General features: G+C 44.3%; 1 protein-coding gene across 5 annotated transcripts in view; it reads left to right on the top strand.

Annotated features, from left to right (window-relative positions):
* Positions 1–18832, top strand: part of myo5aa (myosin VAa) — a 155711-nt gene that overhangs the window by 40213 nt on the left and 96666 nt on the right. For all 5 annotated transcript variants that reach the window (XM_060924221.1, XM_060924225.1, XM_060924220.1 and 2 more), the window contains exons 2-6: positions 2592–2702; positions 9264–9435; positions 9733–9877; positions 13346–13502; positions 15292–15435. In XM_060924221.1, the coding sequence (XP_060780204.1) occupies positions 2592–2702; positions 9264–9435; positions 9733–9877; positions 13346–13502; positions 15292–15435 (729 nt within the window). The remainder of the gene's footprint in view (positions 1–2591; positions 2703–9263; positions 9436–9732; positions 9878–13345; positions 13503–15291; positions 15436–18832) is intronic.

The raw sequence follows: 18832 nt of genomic DNA on the forward strand, positions 1-18832 counted from the left end.
TCATTTACAACCAACGGTGTCTTTTGATGCCAGCACGTAATTGAACGAGAGAAGACTGGTTTACCAGAGACAAAATAAGCGTCATCTCTGCTTCTGTTCCCTCCGACACACTACTGCCTCCGCCGAGTGCGCGCGCACTCTGAACTGAATCAGCTCTGCGCATGCGCCGTGCGGCACAAAAAAATGTCCGCCACCATGAAGGAAGGAGATCCGGAGTTTTCAAACATTTGCTTAAGTGTGAAATCGCAAAATGGTATTCTAGCGAACAACAAAATAGTAAAGATTCAGAAAAACAAATCATTCAGTGATCATTTTAATAGTGTAATTTCATCCGAACTAGGCCTAACGCTCGATTTAGAACTACAAAAAGTCTGTGACTACGTTCAGACTGCACCCTGAAACGACCCATATCCGATTTTTTTGCCCATATGCGACCTGTATCCGATTTGTTATTGACAATCTGAACGACACAGATCCGATTTTTTTCACATGCGACCCAGGCTGCTTGGATATGTGGTCCTAATTCCGATGCATATCCGTTATTTTCACATGCGACCTACACGTCATCAACAAGAGACAAACGTCACTATTCTGCGTTGGCTAATCCCGCCTCTTTGGTGGAAAACAACAACATTTGTACAGTTTTCAGAATTTAAATAGACTTTTATAGAATTGATCAAGCTAATGGTGGATTTGGTAGGGACCTGGATGTTGATCTGTTAGCCTGATTAAATAAAACAGTTTCTATAACTGATTTATAACTTAAACCATCCTGTATTACAAGATTATAAGATTGTTCTGGAAATTTCCAGTAATTTGACACCTTCGGTCTCATTAGTCTGCTGCCCACATTAATCAGATTATTGTGTGAGTTCTGCCGCCGCCACAAAAACCACATCGCCAGGTCTCGCCTCATCTCCATGCTTTACTTGGAAACTTGAAGAGTGCGCTTTTTTTTTGTTTACGTATTACGTAGATGTGCTTATTACGTGTCAATTTGCGCATGCGGGACACTTTTGGGTCGTTTTCCGTTCATATTGGAGATCGCATACAAGCCTCATATAATTGGTAATGTGAACGGCATAACAAAGAAATCGGATTTCACAACAAATCGGATATGGGTCGTTTCAGGTTGCAGTCTGAACGTAGTGTGTGTGTCGGACATTTTAAGTACCTTTGTAAAAGTTTTGCAAATGTTGCAGTCAGCATTTAAAATGCTAACTTAAAGTTTTTGTACAAGTTTCAGTTGATTAAACCGTCATATTTTATTAAATGTGTCTGCTTTTGTAATAAAAAAGTACTGAAAGAAAAAGCAAACACAGCATTGCGATTTCTTATCCATCCATATATTTAAAAAATAATAAAAAAGAAATCCCTCCCTCCCAGCTGTAAATTTTTTTGCTCACCCGGTGGACAGGAAACAGATTTTTTTTAAGGATGGCCTTAATTTATTTTAATTTATCTAGAAGTTTTCTCTATTTCTTTTCTCTGTTTATCTGTAATGATGCTGCTGGAATCTTAATTTCCCTGAGGGAGCCCACCCAAAGGGATCAATAAAGTTTTATCTAATCTAATCTGATAAATTTTGACTGATTTTTGAACAACTCGTTCTTTTTCGCGATAACTAATTTAGCAGCACGTCTGAGGTAAATGTTAAGATTCCCCACACGTGTGCTAACTCACTAAAACATTAGCCATGTAGTGAATTCATAATAAGAACATCAACCCACGATACGTTCTCTGTTCAGGTGTTTAAAGATGAGTGAACACTGTCTGTTTGTTTGGATGCCAGCCGCTAAGTCAGGCTAAACGTTTATCAAGCTAGCATGAAACCATCCATCATTTTACACACAATGATGGTGGAAACAATGCAAAATTATGTCCGTTTTCCTCAGATCTGTTGGTATTTTACTTAAGACTCCATATAACTAAACAAACAGTATACTTACAGTTCTCAATATTGCGGAACTTTTATTGATTAGCGATTTGATGCTAAATCCAATTACAGCATATAGTTTTTTAGCAGAGACTTTTTAAAATAATATATCAACACATTTGAGAGAAGTGTTAATATTCTCTAGAATTTTTTTGCTGTTGTTTCTACAGTCGCATTGCATTTACATTGTCCGTATAAGAGATCGATGGCTATGAGCTACGTAGCTAAATCATTAGCCTCAGTCATTAACTAGCTTAAGTATTGTTCAGTTACCTAGCAACCGTTTGCCAGCATATCTTATGTTGGCCATTGAAAGGCATCAGAATTGTGATTATTATTTTTTTTTAAGTCCCTTTGTGTCTCTCTCGTTGTGTTTTGCTGCTCCGTGTGATTCTCTGTTTCTCAGTGTGTTTCACATGGTTCAGTCCAGTCAGCTGACTTTGTTTTGAAGGTTTGGTGGTTAATCAGCGTTCTGTCTGAGGCCAGTCCGCTGTATAAACGCGCACACCCAGTACATTTATCTCACTGCAAAGAAATGAAGCGATTCACATGCATCATTACAATAATGTCAGTGCAAAATAGAAAGGTCACGGTGTGTGTGTTTAACCGTGAGTGTGTGTGTGTGTGTTTAACCGTGAGTGTGTGTGTGTTGCAGTATGCTCGGGTGTGGATCCCCGACCCTGAGGACGTATGGAGGTCAGCAGAGCTCACTAAGGACTACAAACAGGGGGACACAGCACTGCACCTGCAACTCGAGGATGGCACGGTGAGAGAGTGTGTGTGTGTGTGTGTGTGTGTGTGTGTGTGTGTGTGTGTGTGTGTGTGTGTGTAAAACTCCAGACAAAGTTACCCAGAACATGTTTAGTGTACAGAGTTTGCTTTTTAATTTCTGTTAGGCTGTTCCTTCTCTTCTCTTTGTTGTTTGTTCATTTTATAGTCTGTTCTTTCTCCTCTCCCCCCCCCCCTTGTAGGCTGTTTCTTATCATCTCTCTCTCTCCTTTGTAGGCTGTTCCTTGTCTTCTCTCTCTCCCGCGTCGGCTGTTCCTTGTCTTCTCTCTCTCCCGCGTAGGCCGTTCCTCGTCTTCTCTCTCTCCCGCGTAGGCCGTTCCTCGTCTTCTCTCTCTCCCGCGTAGGCCGTTCCTCGTCTTCTCTCTCTCCCGCGTAGGCCGTTCCTCGTCTTCTCTCTCTCCCGCGTAGGCCGTTCCTCGTCTTCTCTCTCTCCCGCGTAGGCCGTTCCTCGTCTTCTCTCTCTCCCGCATAGGCCGTTCCTCGTCTTCTCTCTCTCCCGCGTAGGCCGTTCCTCGTCTTCTCTCTCTCTCCTAGACTGTTCCTCATCTTCATCTCTCTCTCCCTCGTAGGCTGTTCTTCATCATCTCTCTCTCGTAGGCTGTTCTTTTCACTCGGCTCTTCCTTCTCTCACTGGGCTGTTCACTCTTTTTTCTATAAGGCTGTTCATTCTTTCCTTCTCTCTCTTAGGCTGTTTGTTCTATAAGCTGTGCCCTCTCACCCATAGGCGGCAGCTTCTTTCCCATAAGCTGTTCCCTCACTTTGATAGGATGTTACCTTTCCCCTAAAGTCTGTTCTTTCTCCACAGTAGGCTCTTCCATGTCTCCTTAGGCTGATCCCTCTCTTGGAGGCCAGTTTCTGTCATAAAGGCTGTTCCTTTTCACCTACAGACTGTGTTCCGTTTGTCATATAGACTGTTCTCTTCCCTGTAGGCTATTCTTCCTCTTCTGTGGGCTTTTCCCTTTTCTCTTTATAGACTGTTCCTTCTCTCCTGCCAGTTCTCCCTTTTCCTTATAGGCTGTTCCTTCTCTCCTGATCACCTCTTCCCTATTTCCTATAGGCTGATCCCACACATAATCTCTCTCTCTCTTTCATAGGCTGTTCCTTCTCTTCCATAGACCTGTTTTTTTTCCTCCCATTATGTTGGTTCTTCTTTTCACTAGGCTATTCATTCATGTCCATAAGGCTGTTCCATTTTTCCTTCTTTCGCTTAGGCTGTTCCTTCTGTTCTATAAGCTGTCCTTTCTCACCCGTAGGTTGTTTCCTCTTTCCCATAATATGTTCTCTCTCTTTGATAGGATGTTCTTTTTCTCCTAAAGTCTGTTCCTTCTCCACTGCAGACTCTTCCATGTCTCCTGTAGGTTGAGCCCTCTCTTGGAGGCTGTTTTCTATCAAAAAGGCTGTTCCTTTTCACCTACACACTGTTCCTTTTGTCATATAGACTGTTTTCTCTCTCCTATAGGCTATTCTTTCTTTGTGGGCTTTTCCTTTTCTCCTATAAGCTGTTTCTTCTCTCCTGCAAGTTCTTCCCTTACCTCCCATAGGCTGTTCCTCCTGTATTATAGGCTGTTCCTTCCCTCCTGATCAGCTCTTCCCTATCTCCTATAGCAGGGGTTCTCAACCTTTTCTACTTTAAGCCCCACCTGTTCAAACTTGTAACGAGTCGGAGCCCATTAAAAAAACATCCCCAATTATTTTGGCTCATCTATTTTATTAGAATCTAATAATCTACTGTAAAGTGTATTAATGGGATGTGACATCACTCCCTGTTACAGATGGGAGGCCAGGAATTAAATACTCGTCTCGTCTCGTCTTCTTCCGCTTATCCAGGACCGGGTCGCGGAGGCAGCAGTCTAAGCATGGAAGCCCAAACTTCCCTTTCCCCAGACACCTCGGCCAGCTCCTCGGGAAGAACACCGAGGCGTTCCCAGGCCAGCCGAGAGACATAGTCCCTCCAGCGTGTCCTGGGTCTTCCCCGGGGCCTCCTCCCGGGGGGACATGCCTGGAACACCTCCCCAGGGAGGCGTCCAGGAGGCATCCGAAAAAGATGCCCGAGCCACCTCAGCTGGTTCCTCTCGATGTGGAGGAGCAGCGGCTCTACTCCGAGCTCCTCCCGAGTGACTGTGCTTCTCACCCTATCTCTAAGGGAGCGCCCAGCCACCCTGCGAAGGAAACTCATTTCAGCCGCTTGTATCCGCGATCTTGTTCTTTCTGTCATTACCCAAAGCTCATGACCATAGGTGAGAGTCGGAACGTAGATCGACCGGTAAATTGAGAGCTTCGCCTTTTGGCTCAGCTCCTTCTTCACCACGACGGACCGGTAAAGCGACTGCATCACTGCGGAGGCTGCACCGATCCGCCTGTCGATCTCACGCTCCATCCTTCCCTCACTCGTGAACAAGATCCCGAGATACTTAAACTCCTCCACTTGAGGCAGGACTTCTCCACCAACCTGGAGAGGGCAAGCCACCCTTTTCCGGTCGAGAACCATGGCCTCGGACTTGGAGGTGCTGATTCTCATCCCAGCCGCTTCACACTCGACTGCAAACCGCCCCAGTGCATGCTGAAGGTCCTGGTTTGAAGAAGCCAACAGGACAACATCATCCGCAAAAAGCAGAGATGAAATCCTGTGGTTCCCAAACAGGATTCCTTCCGGCCCCTGGCTGCGCCTAGAAATTCTGTCCATAAAAATTATGAACAGAACCGGTGACAAAGGGCAGCCCTGACGGAGTCCAACATGCACTGGGAACAGGTCTGACTTACTGCCGGCAATGCGAACCAGACTCCTGCTCCGTTCGTACAGGGACCGGACAGCCCTTAGCAAAGAGCCCCGAACCCCATACTCCCGAAGCACCCCCCACAGAATACCACGGGGGACACGGTCGAATGCCTTCTCCAGATCCACAAAGCACATGTGGACTGGTTGGGCAAACTCCCATGAACCCTCGAGCACCCTATGAAGGGTATAGAGCTGGTCCAGTGTTCCGCGACCAGGACGAAAACCGCATTGTTCCTCCTGGATCCGAGGTTCGACTATCGGTCGAATTCTCCTCTCCAGTACCCTGGAGTAAACTTTTCCTGGGAGGCTGAGAAGTGTGATTCCCCTATAATTGGAGCACACTCTCCGGTCCCCTTTCTTAAAAAGAGGGACCACCACCCCAGTCTGCCACTCCAGAGGCACTGTCCCTGACCGCCACGCGATGTTGCAGAGGCGTGTCAACCAAGACAGCCCCACAACATCCAGAGACTTGAGATACTCAGGGCGGATCTCATCCACCCCCGGTGCCTTGCCACCGAGGAGCTTGCAAACCACCTCAGTGACTTCGGCTTGGGTAATGGACGAGTCCACCTCTGAGTCATCAGCCTCAGTCTCCTCAGTGGAAGACATGACGGTGGGATTGAGGAGATCCTCAAAGTATTCCTTCCACCGCCCGACAATGTCCCCAGTCGAAGTCAACAGCTCCCCACCCGCACTGTAAACAGTGTTGGCAGAGTACTGCTTCCCCCTCCTGAGGCGCCGGACGGTTTGCCAGAATTTCTTCGAGGCCGACCGATAGTCCTTCTCCATGGCCTCCCCGAACTCCTCCCAGTTCCGAGTTTTTGCCTCCGCAACTGCCCGAGCTGCAGCACGCCTGGCCTGCCGATACCCGTCGGCTGCCTCAGGAGTCCCGGAGGTCAACATGGCCCGATAGGACTCCTTCTTCAGCTTGACGGCATCCCTTACTTCCGGTGTCCACCACCGGGTTCGGGGATTGCCGCCACGACAGGCACCGGAGACCTTGCGGCCACAGCTCCGAACAGCTGCGTCCACAATGGAGGTAGAGAACATGGTCCACTCAGACTCAATGTCCCCCGCCTCCCTTGGAAGCTGGGAAAAGCTCTCCCGGAGGTGGGAGTTAAAGACCTCCCCAACAGAGTGCTCGGCCAGACGTTCCCAGCAGACCCTCACCATACGTTTGGGCCTGCCAGGTCTGTCCAGCTTCCTCCTCCGCCAGCGGATCCAACTCACCACCAGGTGGTGATCAGTTGACAACTCAGCCCCTCTCTTCACCCGAGTGTCCAAGACATAGGGTCGGAGATCAGATGACACGACTACAAAGTCGATCATCGACCTCCGACCTAAGGTGTCCTGGTGCCACGTGCACTTATGGACACCCCTATGCTCGAACATGGTGTTCGTTATGGACAAACTGTGACTAGCACAGAAGTCCAATAACAAAACACCACTCGGGTTCAGATCGGGGAGGCCGTTCCTCCCAACCACGCCCCTCCAGGTGTCACTGTCATCGCCCACGTGAGCATTGAAGTCCCCCAGTAGCACAATGGAGTCCCCAGTCTGAGCACCCCTCAGTACCTCTCCCAGGGACTCCAAGAAGGCCGGATACTCTATACTGCTATTTGGCCCGTAGGCACAAACAACAGCAAGAGCCCTCTCCCCAATCCGAAGGCGCAGAGAGGCGACCCTCTCGTTCACTGGGGTAAACTCCAACACATGGCGGCTGAGCTGGGGAGCTATAAGGAAGCCCACACCAGCCCGCCGCCGCTCACCACGGGCGACTCCAGAGAAGTGGAAAGTCCAGCCCCTCTCGAGGAGCTGGGTTCCAGAGCCCAAGCTGTGCGTGGAGGTGAGCCTGACTATCTCTAGCCGGTACCTCTCAACCTCCCGCACAAGCTCAGGCTCCTTCCCCCCCAGCGAAGTGACATTCCATGTCCCAACAGCCAGCCGCTGTGTCCGGGGATCAGGTCGTCGAGGCCCCTGCCTTCGACTGCCACCCAATCCACACTGCACCAGACCCCTACTGCTACCTCTGTGGGTGGTGAACCCACAGGAGGTCGGGCCCACGTCGCCTCTTCGGGCTGAGCCCGGCCGGGCCCCATGGGCAAAGGCCCGACCACCAAGCGCTCGCATACGAGCCCCAACCCCGGGCCTGGCTCCAGGGTGGGGCCCCGGCTGCGTCCTACCGGGCGACGTCACGGTCCTGGATTTTTTCTCCATAGGGGTTTTTTGGTGAAAAAAATACATGGAATTAAATACATGGAATAAAAACAACCTGTTTTTAATTGTAGGTTTTGTATTTAAAACTGTACGGATGTGCCAGAAGCCAAACCCATACATGCAGGACATTCTCAGCCAAAAGGGATTAATGATCCAAAAGTGGAGTCTGGTCCATTAACACAAGAACTTACTGCCATGTTTGTGTTCAGCAAACAAGCAAGTTATTAAAACCAAGAAACGGATATAGAACCCACTCAATGGGATTAGATCCTTACACGCTAACAAGGAAGGATTTTTCCGATGAAAGAAAAATTTACTCGCTAAATTTGACATTAGTAGAATAAATTTAGATCCTATTGTAGCCGTAACTAAATACAAAGACAATGGTTATGGACACTATTAATTAACTTAATGTGAAGATAATTAACAGATAATCAACAGATTTTAATTTTTTTTAAAGATTTTGTATATTCTTAGTCTTTTGTATTTGTAATTATTTGTGTCTGTACATGCACGACCCCACCAGCTCTGCTGATCAACTTATCACCTTTTAAATAAAATTATTCATTCGTTCATTACGAGTTGGAAAATTATCCATCCGTTGAGTTCCCTGACATCTCAAACTACCTGGTGCTGCAGACATCGTTCTACACGGACACACAGATGAAAACCTGGAAGATCATGTAGGAGAACAAGTTTTTATATGTTGCTGGGTTAAAGGTCTGGGGATCAGGACACTACACGATAAATCCTGTATGGTTTTTGCCTGGGGAAGGAGGAATTTCTGGGCTTTTTGTCTTCATCTTTGCGATGGTTGCTAGGGCACTACAAGTTTTTGGTATCGGGTGAAAACAAACCACAGTCGCTCGATTGTCAATCCCTCCTGCTCTTCTCTTCCAGCAGGCATCACAGATCCATAGAATTTGCCCACAAATTTTTTTTTCTCTCTCTCTGCGTGTGCATGCCCAGGTTAAATGTAGAGGAGGAATGCAACAAAAGTAAAGGCTTGTTGTTCTTAATTTACCCACATGTTCCACTTGAAAAGCGTTCAGCAAACCAGCTACCGGATTTGGGACACTCTGATATCCTGAACACTTAGTATTTGGTTTCAAACTTGAAGAAACATTTGCGGCCCGCTAGATGGCGCTTCAGAATGGACCGCGGCCCAGTGGTTGAGAGACGCTGTCCTATAGGATGTTCCCTGCTCTCCTATAGACTGATCCCTCTTTTGTAGGCTTTTCATGTGAGCTGATCCCTCTCGCCCATGGGCTTCACTGTCTCCTACAGGCTTATCCTTTTCACCTGTTAGCTCTTCCCTGTATCCCAGAGGCTACATTCTTTCCTGTCGGCTGTTCCCTCTGCCTTATGTAGTTAACTAAGATAGTAACACTCACTGAGGTTAAGTGGCTAAGTTATCTAGTTATCTAGCTAGCTGTTTCACAACATGTTTAAATATCCAGGTAGGAAACAGAGTGCTTTCTTGTATCTTAATTTTGAAATAAATTCAGGAAGGCCTAAAACTCTTCCTGTCTGTGTGTGTGAAAGGATCTGGAGCACAAGCTGGACCCGAAGACTAAAGCCCTGCCTCACCTGCGGAACCCTGACATCCTGGTGGGAGAGAATGACCTGACGGCTCTGAGTTACCTTCATGAACCGGCCGTGTTGCACAACCTGAAAGTGCGCTTCATCGACTCCAAACTCATCTACACCTACTGCGGTAAACACGTACACCTGCGTGCAATGAAACAAGTGCTCATTTATTTATCAGAACTACAATACAGTTTCTTCATCCAGACAAATATTAGCATGCTGCGTCTTGGATCCTGGTGTAACGCATGGTCAAGAAAATATAATAATGTTTGCTGAAAATGGCCAAGATTATTAAGATAATCCAGTTTTTATTTTCTCTGGAGTTTCTGGAATACTGAACAGGTCAGAATGGAGCTTGATTGGTTGCAAATTTTTGGACATTTCACCATATTTCTTTTTTCTTTTCTTTTCCTTCATAACTCAGGTATTGTGTTGGTGGCCATTAATCCGTATGAAACGTTGCCCATCTATGGCACGGACATCATTAACGCTTACAGCGGGCAGAACATGGGAGACATGGACCCGCACATCTTCGCCGTGGCTGAGGAGTCCTACAAACAGATGGCCAGGTGTGTGTAGGCATGTATTAGACTGGGTGTGGTCTGTGGTTTGAGTGTGTGCAGGGTGTCTTTGAGAGTACGGTTTCTAGGTCATTCCACTGCATGCTGCAGCAAATAATCTGGCCAAGGTGTCTCTCTCTCTCTCTCTCTCTCTCTCTCTCTCTCTCTCTCTCTTTTTAAAAAAAAAAAAACCCCCAAACAAAACCCTACACACTCCCTCTGTACCACAGAATGTCTGTAGGAATTTGCATATCATCATGCAGATACATTTCACGCTCTTTTAGTGACTGTCTTGTTAAATCATCTTTAGTTATAAATAGAAAAAAACAGAATAAAAATACTTTCCTGTCATTCCTCGTCATGTGGTGGGTTTACGCTGTGTGATTTTTTTTTTTTTTGGACTGTCCCAGATGAGAGATGACCGACGTGAAAAACGTGACGCGTCTCCAAAACGCTGGTCTTGCGTCGCACTTGTGAGAGGGGTTCAAAGATGACCGTTGTAATGGTCTTACGAGTAAAGGTCACAATTTAATTACTACTGTTGGAAATTTCAGATGACCATCTCTCAATCTGCACTGCAAAAAATGGCCTTTCAAAAATAAGAAATAAAAGATTAAAACAAAGCATATTTGCTTGAATCAGGTGAAAAAAATCTGCCAATGGAACTAGTCAAATTTGACTTGGTAAGATTTCTTAAAGTAAGATGAAAACTCTAACCTGTTTTTAGATGAAATAATTCCAAAATAAGATTGGGCAACTTATTATGCGAGATCTGATTAACTCAAAATAATCAAAATAGTTCTTATAACAAGATCGTACTTCTTACATTTAGCCATTCAAGTCATTTTTATTTATTTCATTTTAAGGGTATTTCACTTCAATTCATGACAAAGTCTTAGCAGTAAAAACTGAATTTAAGATAAATATACTAATATTAGGATTGTTAAATTCTACAACTAAGCATTGCTAGCTTAAAAGATTCTCCTTTTGTGACCTGTAATTAGTAAAATACTCTAGATATGAGACCAGAGACTATCTTGAATCAAGTTGACGACACGTGTAGCATTGCAACAAGTTTATTTTTTTTTCCCATTTCAACATTCAAACATTAAAACATCTCTTAAGATTCCACTTCCCCAGGACCTCAGGCACCAAAAAAAAAAAAAAAAAGTCTACGCATTTTGACTTACAGTGCTTACACAACGCCAAAGCAACAGTGCATTTTGGGGGCACTGACTATTCATGTGTACGAGGGGTTTACAAGATCAGGCACAAAAAAACCCCACTGAACTTAACTCACAGCATTCCAAAAAGCCGTCACTAAAACGCCTCCACTCACTCATAGCCTTTTTGAAGGCACTTGTCTGGTCTAGAGTCTGTAGAGCATCTAGAAGGAGCTCACTCTGAATGATTGAGTAAACAGTCGCAGTAAACTAAGGATATGCAAGGTGACCAAACGTCTACGCATTTTGACTTACAGTGTTTACACAACGCCAAAGCAACAGTGCATTTTGGGGGCTAGATTCAAAGATTTCAGTAAAGTTCATTTATTCCCAAAACAAGCATACTTTGTTGTTGATTTTTCTTGAAACAAGATGAACCGCATTTTTCAAATGTCCAAAATGTACTTACTTGTTTTAAAAAAAACTTGTTTTATTTTCAAAGGTGCTCCAAATAAGACTTTTTCAAGACATTTTGTCTATACAAGATTTTCAAGATGGACTGTCTAAAAACTAGCCTTTCTAGCTAAATGAGGTTTTGCTTGTTGGGCAATTATGTCTTATAATAAGGGTGGCGAGATGTTTTGACTTGAAAATAGACAAATAAACTTCCTAAGATTTTTATTTTTTGCAGTGTGGGTGCTGCTACGAGCTAAGCTTGCTAACCAACCAATAGGAACGCAGCATGAAATGACGCACTGATCAACTGGCGCCAAACCCAAATGTAGTAGATGGAGGTTAAATGTTCAAAACAAAATGATTGGGATTCCATCAGGGATGGAACTCTTCTTGAGTTGCGGCAGAAGAAGTCTTGTTTGTATGATTTTTTTTTTTTTTCCATCCACGTAAACTGCACAATTGCAAGGGCTCGATTCTGTTTAGCTTCATCGTTTACTGCTCTAGCGGTGTAGATGGATGGCGGACGCTGATGACGTTTTATTCTTGGATATTGATTTGCGACAAATTACAAGTCTATTCGATCCGTGTCGCACAGTGTGGCTTGCAATAAACTTGTACGATTTCTGAAATCTCAGTCTGTAGGTGCCATTATCAGGACACACAATCTTTCCATCATTAATTTGCGCTAGCAGCGCTGCGCAAGTTGTTACTCTCACTCAGGATCTTTCTTCTTCTCCTTCTCCTCCTCCTCCTAACGTTTTTTAGGACGCTATTTCTCCCTCAGTTTTCAACCAATCATCAGTAAATTTCACATGAAGAATCCGTCTGGGCTGACTTACATTGCTATGACTTTTGGTGCTGATCAGGATCACTGATCCGGAATGATCCATGAAAAACGGGATTTTTTTTTTCCAATCACTTATAACTCTGTCAATTTTCATGATTTTTTTTCAATCAGTTTTTATCCCCCTGATATAATGCAAGGGATATAGCTATCTGTCTGTCTGTCTGTAAACATTTTAGTTTCCGGACCATAACTCAAAAACTGTTGGGAATTTTTTCACGAAACCTGACAGTTATGTTAAGTGACTCGAGGGGTTGTGCCTTTTGACATTTTTGGGAGTTCTGTCATTTTTATTTTTTCCGTATTTCCATGGCAACCAATTCAACTTAGGAAAATTTGGAGTGGGGTTTAATGTGGGGACCGGGGGGATACGTTATCTCCTGATGGCTCGTTTTTATTTTATTCAGGACAGCAGGGTGCAGCTTTTCCTCACTAAGCATCATTCTCTATCTCTTACTGTTCCAGATCTAGAGGGTACTGTCACACCCGCGCGTGTTAGCGGACTCTTGTGCGCACTGTGGATGGCACGCACTGCGAACTGATTCACATGCACCCAACGCTGATGACTCACAGCGGCACTAGATTAAGGCACAATCGGCATACGTGTATAAGGACACCAAAGACTAACTCAGGTTGCGAAGTATTGAGCTGTTTAGACACATTACCGAGCCGTGCATTGTTTTGATTTCCTGGTTTCCGAATTCTTACTTCCTGTTCGACGTCCTTTGATTCTGCCTGTGTCTGTGCCTCGCCCGACCTACTGCTTGTTTATCATTTATGTCTGCTGATTGCACTTTTTGTAATACTGTAGTTGCATTTAATGTTCATGAACCCAGTTGTTTCCTGTTATCATTGACATTTATAGCAGCTATATCTTCTGCACATGCATTCGTCTCCACCCATCCCTGACCTGTACGGTGACCAGACGTCCCGGTTTGTAACAGCTAGCACAAATTTCTGTGACTTTAGTCACGGTCTCTATCTAGTTTTATTTTTCTTATTTCTTCATCTTAGGGATGAGAGGAATCAGTCAATCATCGTCAGTGGAGAGTCCGGCGCAGGAAAGACGGTTTCAGCCAAATACGCAATGCGATACTTCGCGACAGTGAGCGGATCAGCCAGTGAGGCCAATGTGGAGGAGAAGGTGCTTGCTTCCAACCCTATCATGGAGGTAAGGAGCCAAAAACTGAACTGTTTTTCTACAAGAACACATCCTCATGCTAGCTCACTAGGTCAGGAACTAAGAGTACTATCAGTTGAAGAACCAAAGAAGTATTAACTATCCATGGTACTTCAAGTGTTTGGTGAAGATACAGGTCTTTGGTCTTGTCTGAAGATGGTGACTAAACTGTTTGGGGTGCCAGGATGAGTTTATTCCACCATCTTGATGCTTGTACCCTGAGAGGTGGAGGTTTCAGAGTGTGGTGCAGAATATGGTGAGATCAGCGCTTTCACGTAGGTGGACGCTCGTCCATTTTTGGCTTTGCAGGCAAGCATCAGTGTTTTAAATCTGATGTAGGCAGCTGCAGGAAGCCAGTGGAGAGAGTGTAGCAATGGGGTGGTGTGGGAGAACAAGTGGTCAGATGGTGTGCAGGGGCAGATCTGCCAGGAACAAGCTGCAGTAGTTCAGTCTCGAAACAAGTACCTGTGTTTACTGTGTAGGTGAGAGGGATGGTTAGTTGTCCATGTTTACCCCAAGGTTGGGTGCAGTGTGAAATGGTGAGCTCTGTGAGTTGTCCAGGGAGATCACAGGACCTTGACATGGGGCTGGATCTCCATCTCCAAGAATGAACATCAGCTCAGTTTTTTTACTGGAATTTAGTTCCAGCTGCCATCCATGATGAGATGTCCACCAGACATGCCGAGATCCTGTCAGAAACATACTGTAAGTGAGTGAAGGAGGAATGTAGAGGGTGAGCTGAGTGTCGTCAGCGTAGCAGTGGTTTGAAAACCAGTTTGAGGATATAACCTCAGTGGATCCAGCAGTGAGCCTTGTGGGACACCAAGACTCATAAGGATGGACGTGAGAGTCCTGTGAAAGTTGCTGAAAGGTTGAGGAGAATCTCAGAGCTTCCTGCTGATGCATGGTTCTAGACTTCTCCAGCCTGTTGGCTGATCTTTATCTTCTGGAAACAGTTCCTTCTGCTCTTGCTCTTACACAGGTTGATGCTTGGCTTTTAATATCTCAGTATCTCACCTGCTCTGATGCTGATCTACACAGTAGCGTAATGACCTTCATTTGTGTCACCTTGGTTACCTGGGGAAGGTTGATTCTAATATGTTCTGTTTAACTCCAGGTTTCGTTTTGTGCTGTAAATGTGCGTGTTTTAATGTACTTTGTCAAGATGTCTTAAGACACACCTATAAATGCCGTATGACGGTTATAACCTTAAGGTCAGAGCAGGAGTGTGTTTGATGGACTGTACCAAGTCTTTGCGTGCACATTTAATTCAGATCGGCTGTGTTTTGGTCACGGCCTCTGAGAAAGCTGATGTGATTAGCATTAGAATGCAGAAGCAGCAGAGTTTGTGCGATGCTCCTGACCACAATCTTAATTTGGCTAACGATTAACGAAAGCCAGGGGTTAGCTTAATGTGTTAGCGATGCTAATAACCAGTTTTAATCGTTAGCCGGAAAAATGTGTGTAATGATTTTAGATTTGTACTTGAACCAATATAGAGATGGATGGATTTTTTTTTCCCTAAAGGCTCAGACTGTTCCAAAAAAAGCAGATAAATGAGCTTGTGCTGCTGAATGCAGTCCCAGTGGACTCCAGTGACTTCCCATGATGCTTTGCTCTGCAGCATCGATTTCCTGACCTACTGCAGAGGAATGGAGATTCTGTATATTGTGTACACTCGTTTTTGACACACAGCTCAGTCTCCTGTATCTCCTGCTACGTAATGCACACATTATCACTGAACGGCTTCCACCGCTGAGTGAGATCTCCTCGTCTCTAGTCCATAGGAAACGCCAAAACCACCAGGAACGACAACAGCAGCCGCTTTGGGAAGTACATCGAGATCGGCTTCGATAAGCGCTACCACATCATCGGCGCGAACATGAGGACATACCTGCTGGAGAAGTCGCGCGTCGTGTTTCAGGTGAGGCTTGCAATCGCACAAGATTCGATTTAAAGCTTCGGAACATCATAGCTTCAACCAAAGAAGCAAACTTCACTCTGGGATGATTGACCTGGGCGTAAAGGCAGACACTGGGTGGGTACACTCGATTTCTTGGCAAAGTGTTGCTTTAATCCATCTTACTAAAAGCATAAGTTTTGGCACCCAGTCAAGTGTCACCAGAGGTGGACAAAGTACCCAAGTTTATTACTCAAAGGAGAACTGAAGTCATTTTTAAACTTGCTTTGTTTCTTAATTAACGTGTTATTCAATTACGTTTTCGGTTTTAGTAACCTTATATCGTGACTCGTATTGGCAACTAATTGCAGTTAAATATTATACTTATCAGCCTATTCAGTTTTTAGCCGTGTTGAATTTAGTTAGTTTGGTCCACGGAAGGCGTCGCTTATCCACGCGATCTTCACGAGACTTGTGCGAGACTTCGAAACGTGAAGAAGTGTCAGCCAGGTGTCAGTGCCGCCATTTTGAAAACTGTTTTCCAAACGAAGTATTGCACAAAAACGAGTTTAAATGACGATTACTGCCTACTTTTTTCAAACTTTCCTGATTGCTATCAAAACAAACAAAACTTCCGGCTTGATTCCGTCAGCATTCGAAAGAGGGCGCGTGCGTCTTTTGACAACGTCGGCAGATGTCGGTGACTTTGATTTCCGCTGTACGTTTTACTTCCGTCCTACGATGTCTCGCACAGGTCTCGACGAATCTCGTTTACGGCCATTGCTTTGACATATGGACTGATATATTACAGAGCATATTTCAAACACTCAGAACTCGCTATAGCAGCGACAAAATAGCGATCAAACATGCATCCCGATATTTAATAAAATGAGAAATAGAATTTTGATGATAAAATTTGCCTTCAGTTCTCCTTTAAGTCAAAGTACAGATCCCGCTGGTCAAATGTGACTCCGATACAAGTGAAAGCTGTCTAGTCCAGGGCTTTGAACCAGAATTTTTTTCCTATTGGTTCGTTCCGAACAGAAACGGAATTTTAACGTTTCCGGTTTTGGGTTCCACCATTAAATAGACGTTCCCGAACCAGTTAGAACAAAAAAATTTCGTTCCCGGAACGGTTAATTACGTTCCCTGTCAGCGGTTTAACAAATGGCTATAAAATTATGTCTCTGTCTCATCCAGCTTAAGCCAAATGTAGGCTAATTCTATTACAACCTTCATTAAATAAGACAAGAAATAATTCAAAACTATTATTATTTCAAATGTTGGCGATTTGGATTCTCAGTATGTCTTCCCAGCTACACAAACAGAAAAAGTGCCAAAAATGAAAGAGAATTCATTTAGTGTGTTACCAAAGGCTAGTCAGGCCCTATAGAGGGCTACCGCATGACGTCACCGCGCCGCGAGATTTTGTTAGGCGCCATATTGGAAGACCAAGTACACATCTATGCAAGTACATACATACATAAAACAAACTACACCTGAAATGTAGCCAGGGCCGGTTCTGCCCTAATCTGGACCCGGGTGCAACATCGCGCAACCCCCCCCCAAAAAAAAACAAAAAATAAAAACACCAGTCTAAATCAGGACAAACATAACTAACTCATAACTAATCACATAACTATAAACATTTTATATCAACTATTTTAACTACATGGGCTATAATAAATAAGCCTGCAGGCAGCCACGGCGGGCTGCCTCAGAAAACTAACCATTTGTCCTATCTTAACTTGTTTTGCATTTTCTGCCTCCTTTTTTGTATTTTCAACCCTCTGTTTATTTTCTTTCCTTTTCTGAAAACCCGATTTGTGTCCAGACATTTTGTTCTGCTACCAACGAACTAACTCGTCAGATCTCGTCTCTCGAGCCCGCGATGATTCCCGTGGGAAGAGCAACAACTGATACATTTTTACAAACAGCCAATAGGGAGGTTGCATCGTTCAGGCTCTTCTTTGCTCAGACACTCAGTAATGGAGACGTGATAGTAGTCCACCTTCCCGCTCTCTCCATTCAGTCAGCGAACGTCACACAGGAAGTGAACCCCAGCGGGTCATAGAAACTTGTGCAGGAGAAGAATGACTTTTTTATTTGTAGGCTACGGAAACTTTGAGGAACGAAATAAAAACCGGTATTAACCGGTTACCATTATTTTTTAATAAGCGTTTCTGTTCCGGAACATAAAAAATAATAAAGTTTCTGGTTTCGTTTCTGTTCCATGTGAAATAGAAAAAGTTCCCGGTTTTCGTTTTCGTTCCTTGAACCGGTTCAAAGCCCTGGTCTAGTCAAATTTTTGCTTAAGTTAAAGTACTGAAGTACTTGCTTTTAAAAATACTTAAGTATTAAAAGTACATTTACTGTCAACGCACTGTTGTATTATTGCCACAGCACTTACAAAACCTAATGCCTCTGAAGCAACCGACTGGATTTACTGACTAACTTGTAGAGCTGAAGCGCCACCTGACATGCTAGCAAACTCTTTTCAAACTCGAAATCATATTGGGTAGCTAACGCGACTAGAAAAGAAAGATTTCTACATTCTGTCTATTTGGCAAGACGATGCTAAAGTTAACGTTATTTGTGTTAGCGTAACTCCGATTTTACATGCTAACTAACGGTGTCCAAGTTAACTAGCTATGTGTTAACGTTAGCCGTGGACAAGGTTATGGCACCTTGGTGGGCAAATCCATAGAAAATTATTTGACTAACCAGACCGCATAGCTATTGCAGCATTATCGCTAGCTCTAAAAGCACAGACAACTTCATTACAAGCTTTCTCTTGGAATAAAACGTTTATATCCCTCAATATGCTTCCGCAGGTCGGACGGCGAGGTTTTGTAGGCCGTGATGTGGTTCGTTTTTGGCAAACAAAAACATTTTTAAATGAAATGAATCTTTAATCCTTTCAGAAAACTGAAACATGGGTTCGGGGCCATGAGTGTGTGCATTCCGCAGAAGAACCGCCTCCTTCCATTCTGCCATCAACTGATCGTGTTTAAATAACGCTGCTGAGAAATCACTGAACTTGATTTTATCCAGTTTATGGACGTGACGTGACCCTAGTGATTTACTGATCGGCTCTCAGTGTCACCTGCGAAAAAACCAATCACGTTTTAGAAAAGAAAAGAAAAAAACCATCCATTTTCAAAGCTGCTTCAGAGTAACGAGTAACGAGGACCTTGATAGAAATGTAGTGGAGTGAAAAGTACGATATTTGTCTTTCAAATGTAGTGAAGTTAAAGTCATAAGTTTCCAAAAAAAAAATACTCAAAGTACAGATACTCAAAAAGTGTACTAAAATACAGAACTTAAGTAAATGCACTTCGTTACTGTCCACCTCTGAAAATCTTATTACATGACTTTTATACTGTGAGGTGACGTCTTTAAATCAGAAGCAATTATTTTA

This window comes from Neoarius graeffei, chromosome 6, assembly GCF_027579695.1.
Source record: "Neoarius graeffei isolate fNeoGra1 chromosome 6, fNeoGra1.pri, whole genome shotgun sequence".
Lineage (NCBI taxonomy): Eukaryota > Metazoa > Chordata > Actinopteri > Siluriformes > Ariidae > Neoarius > Neoarius graeffei.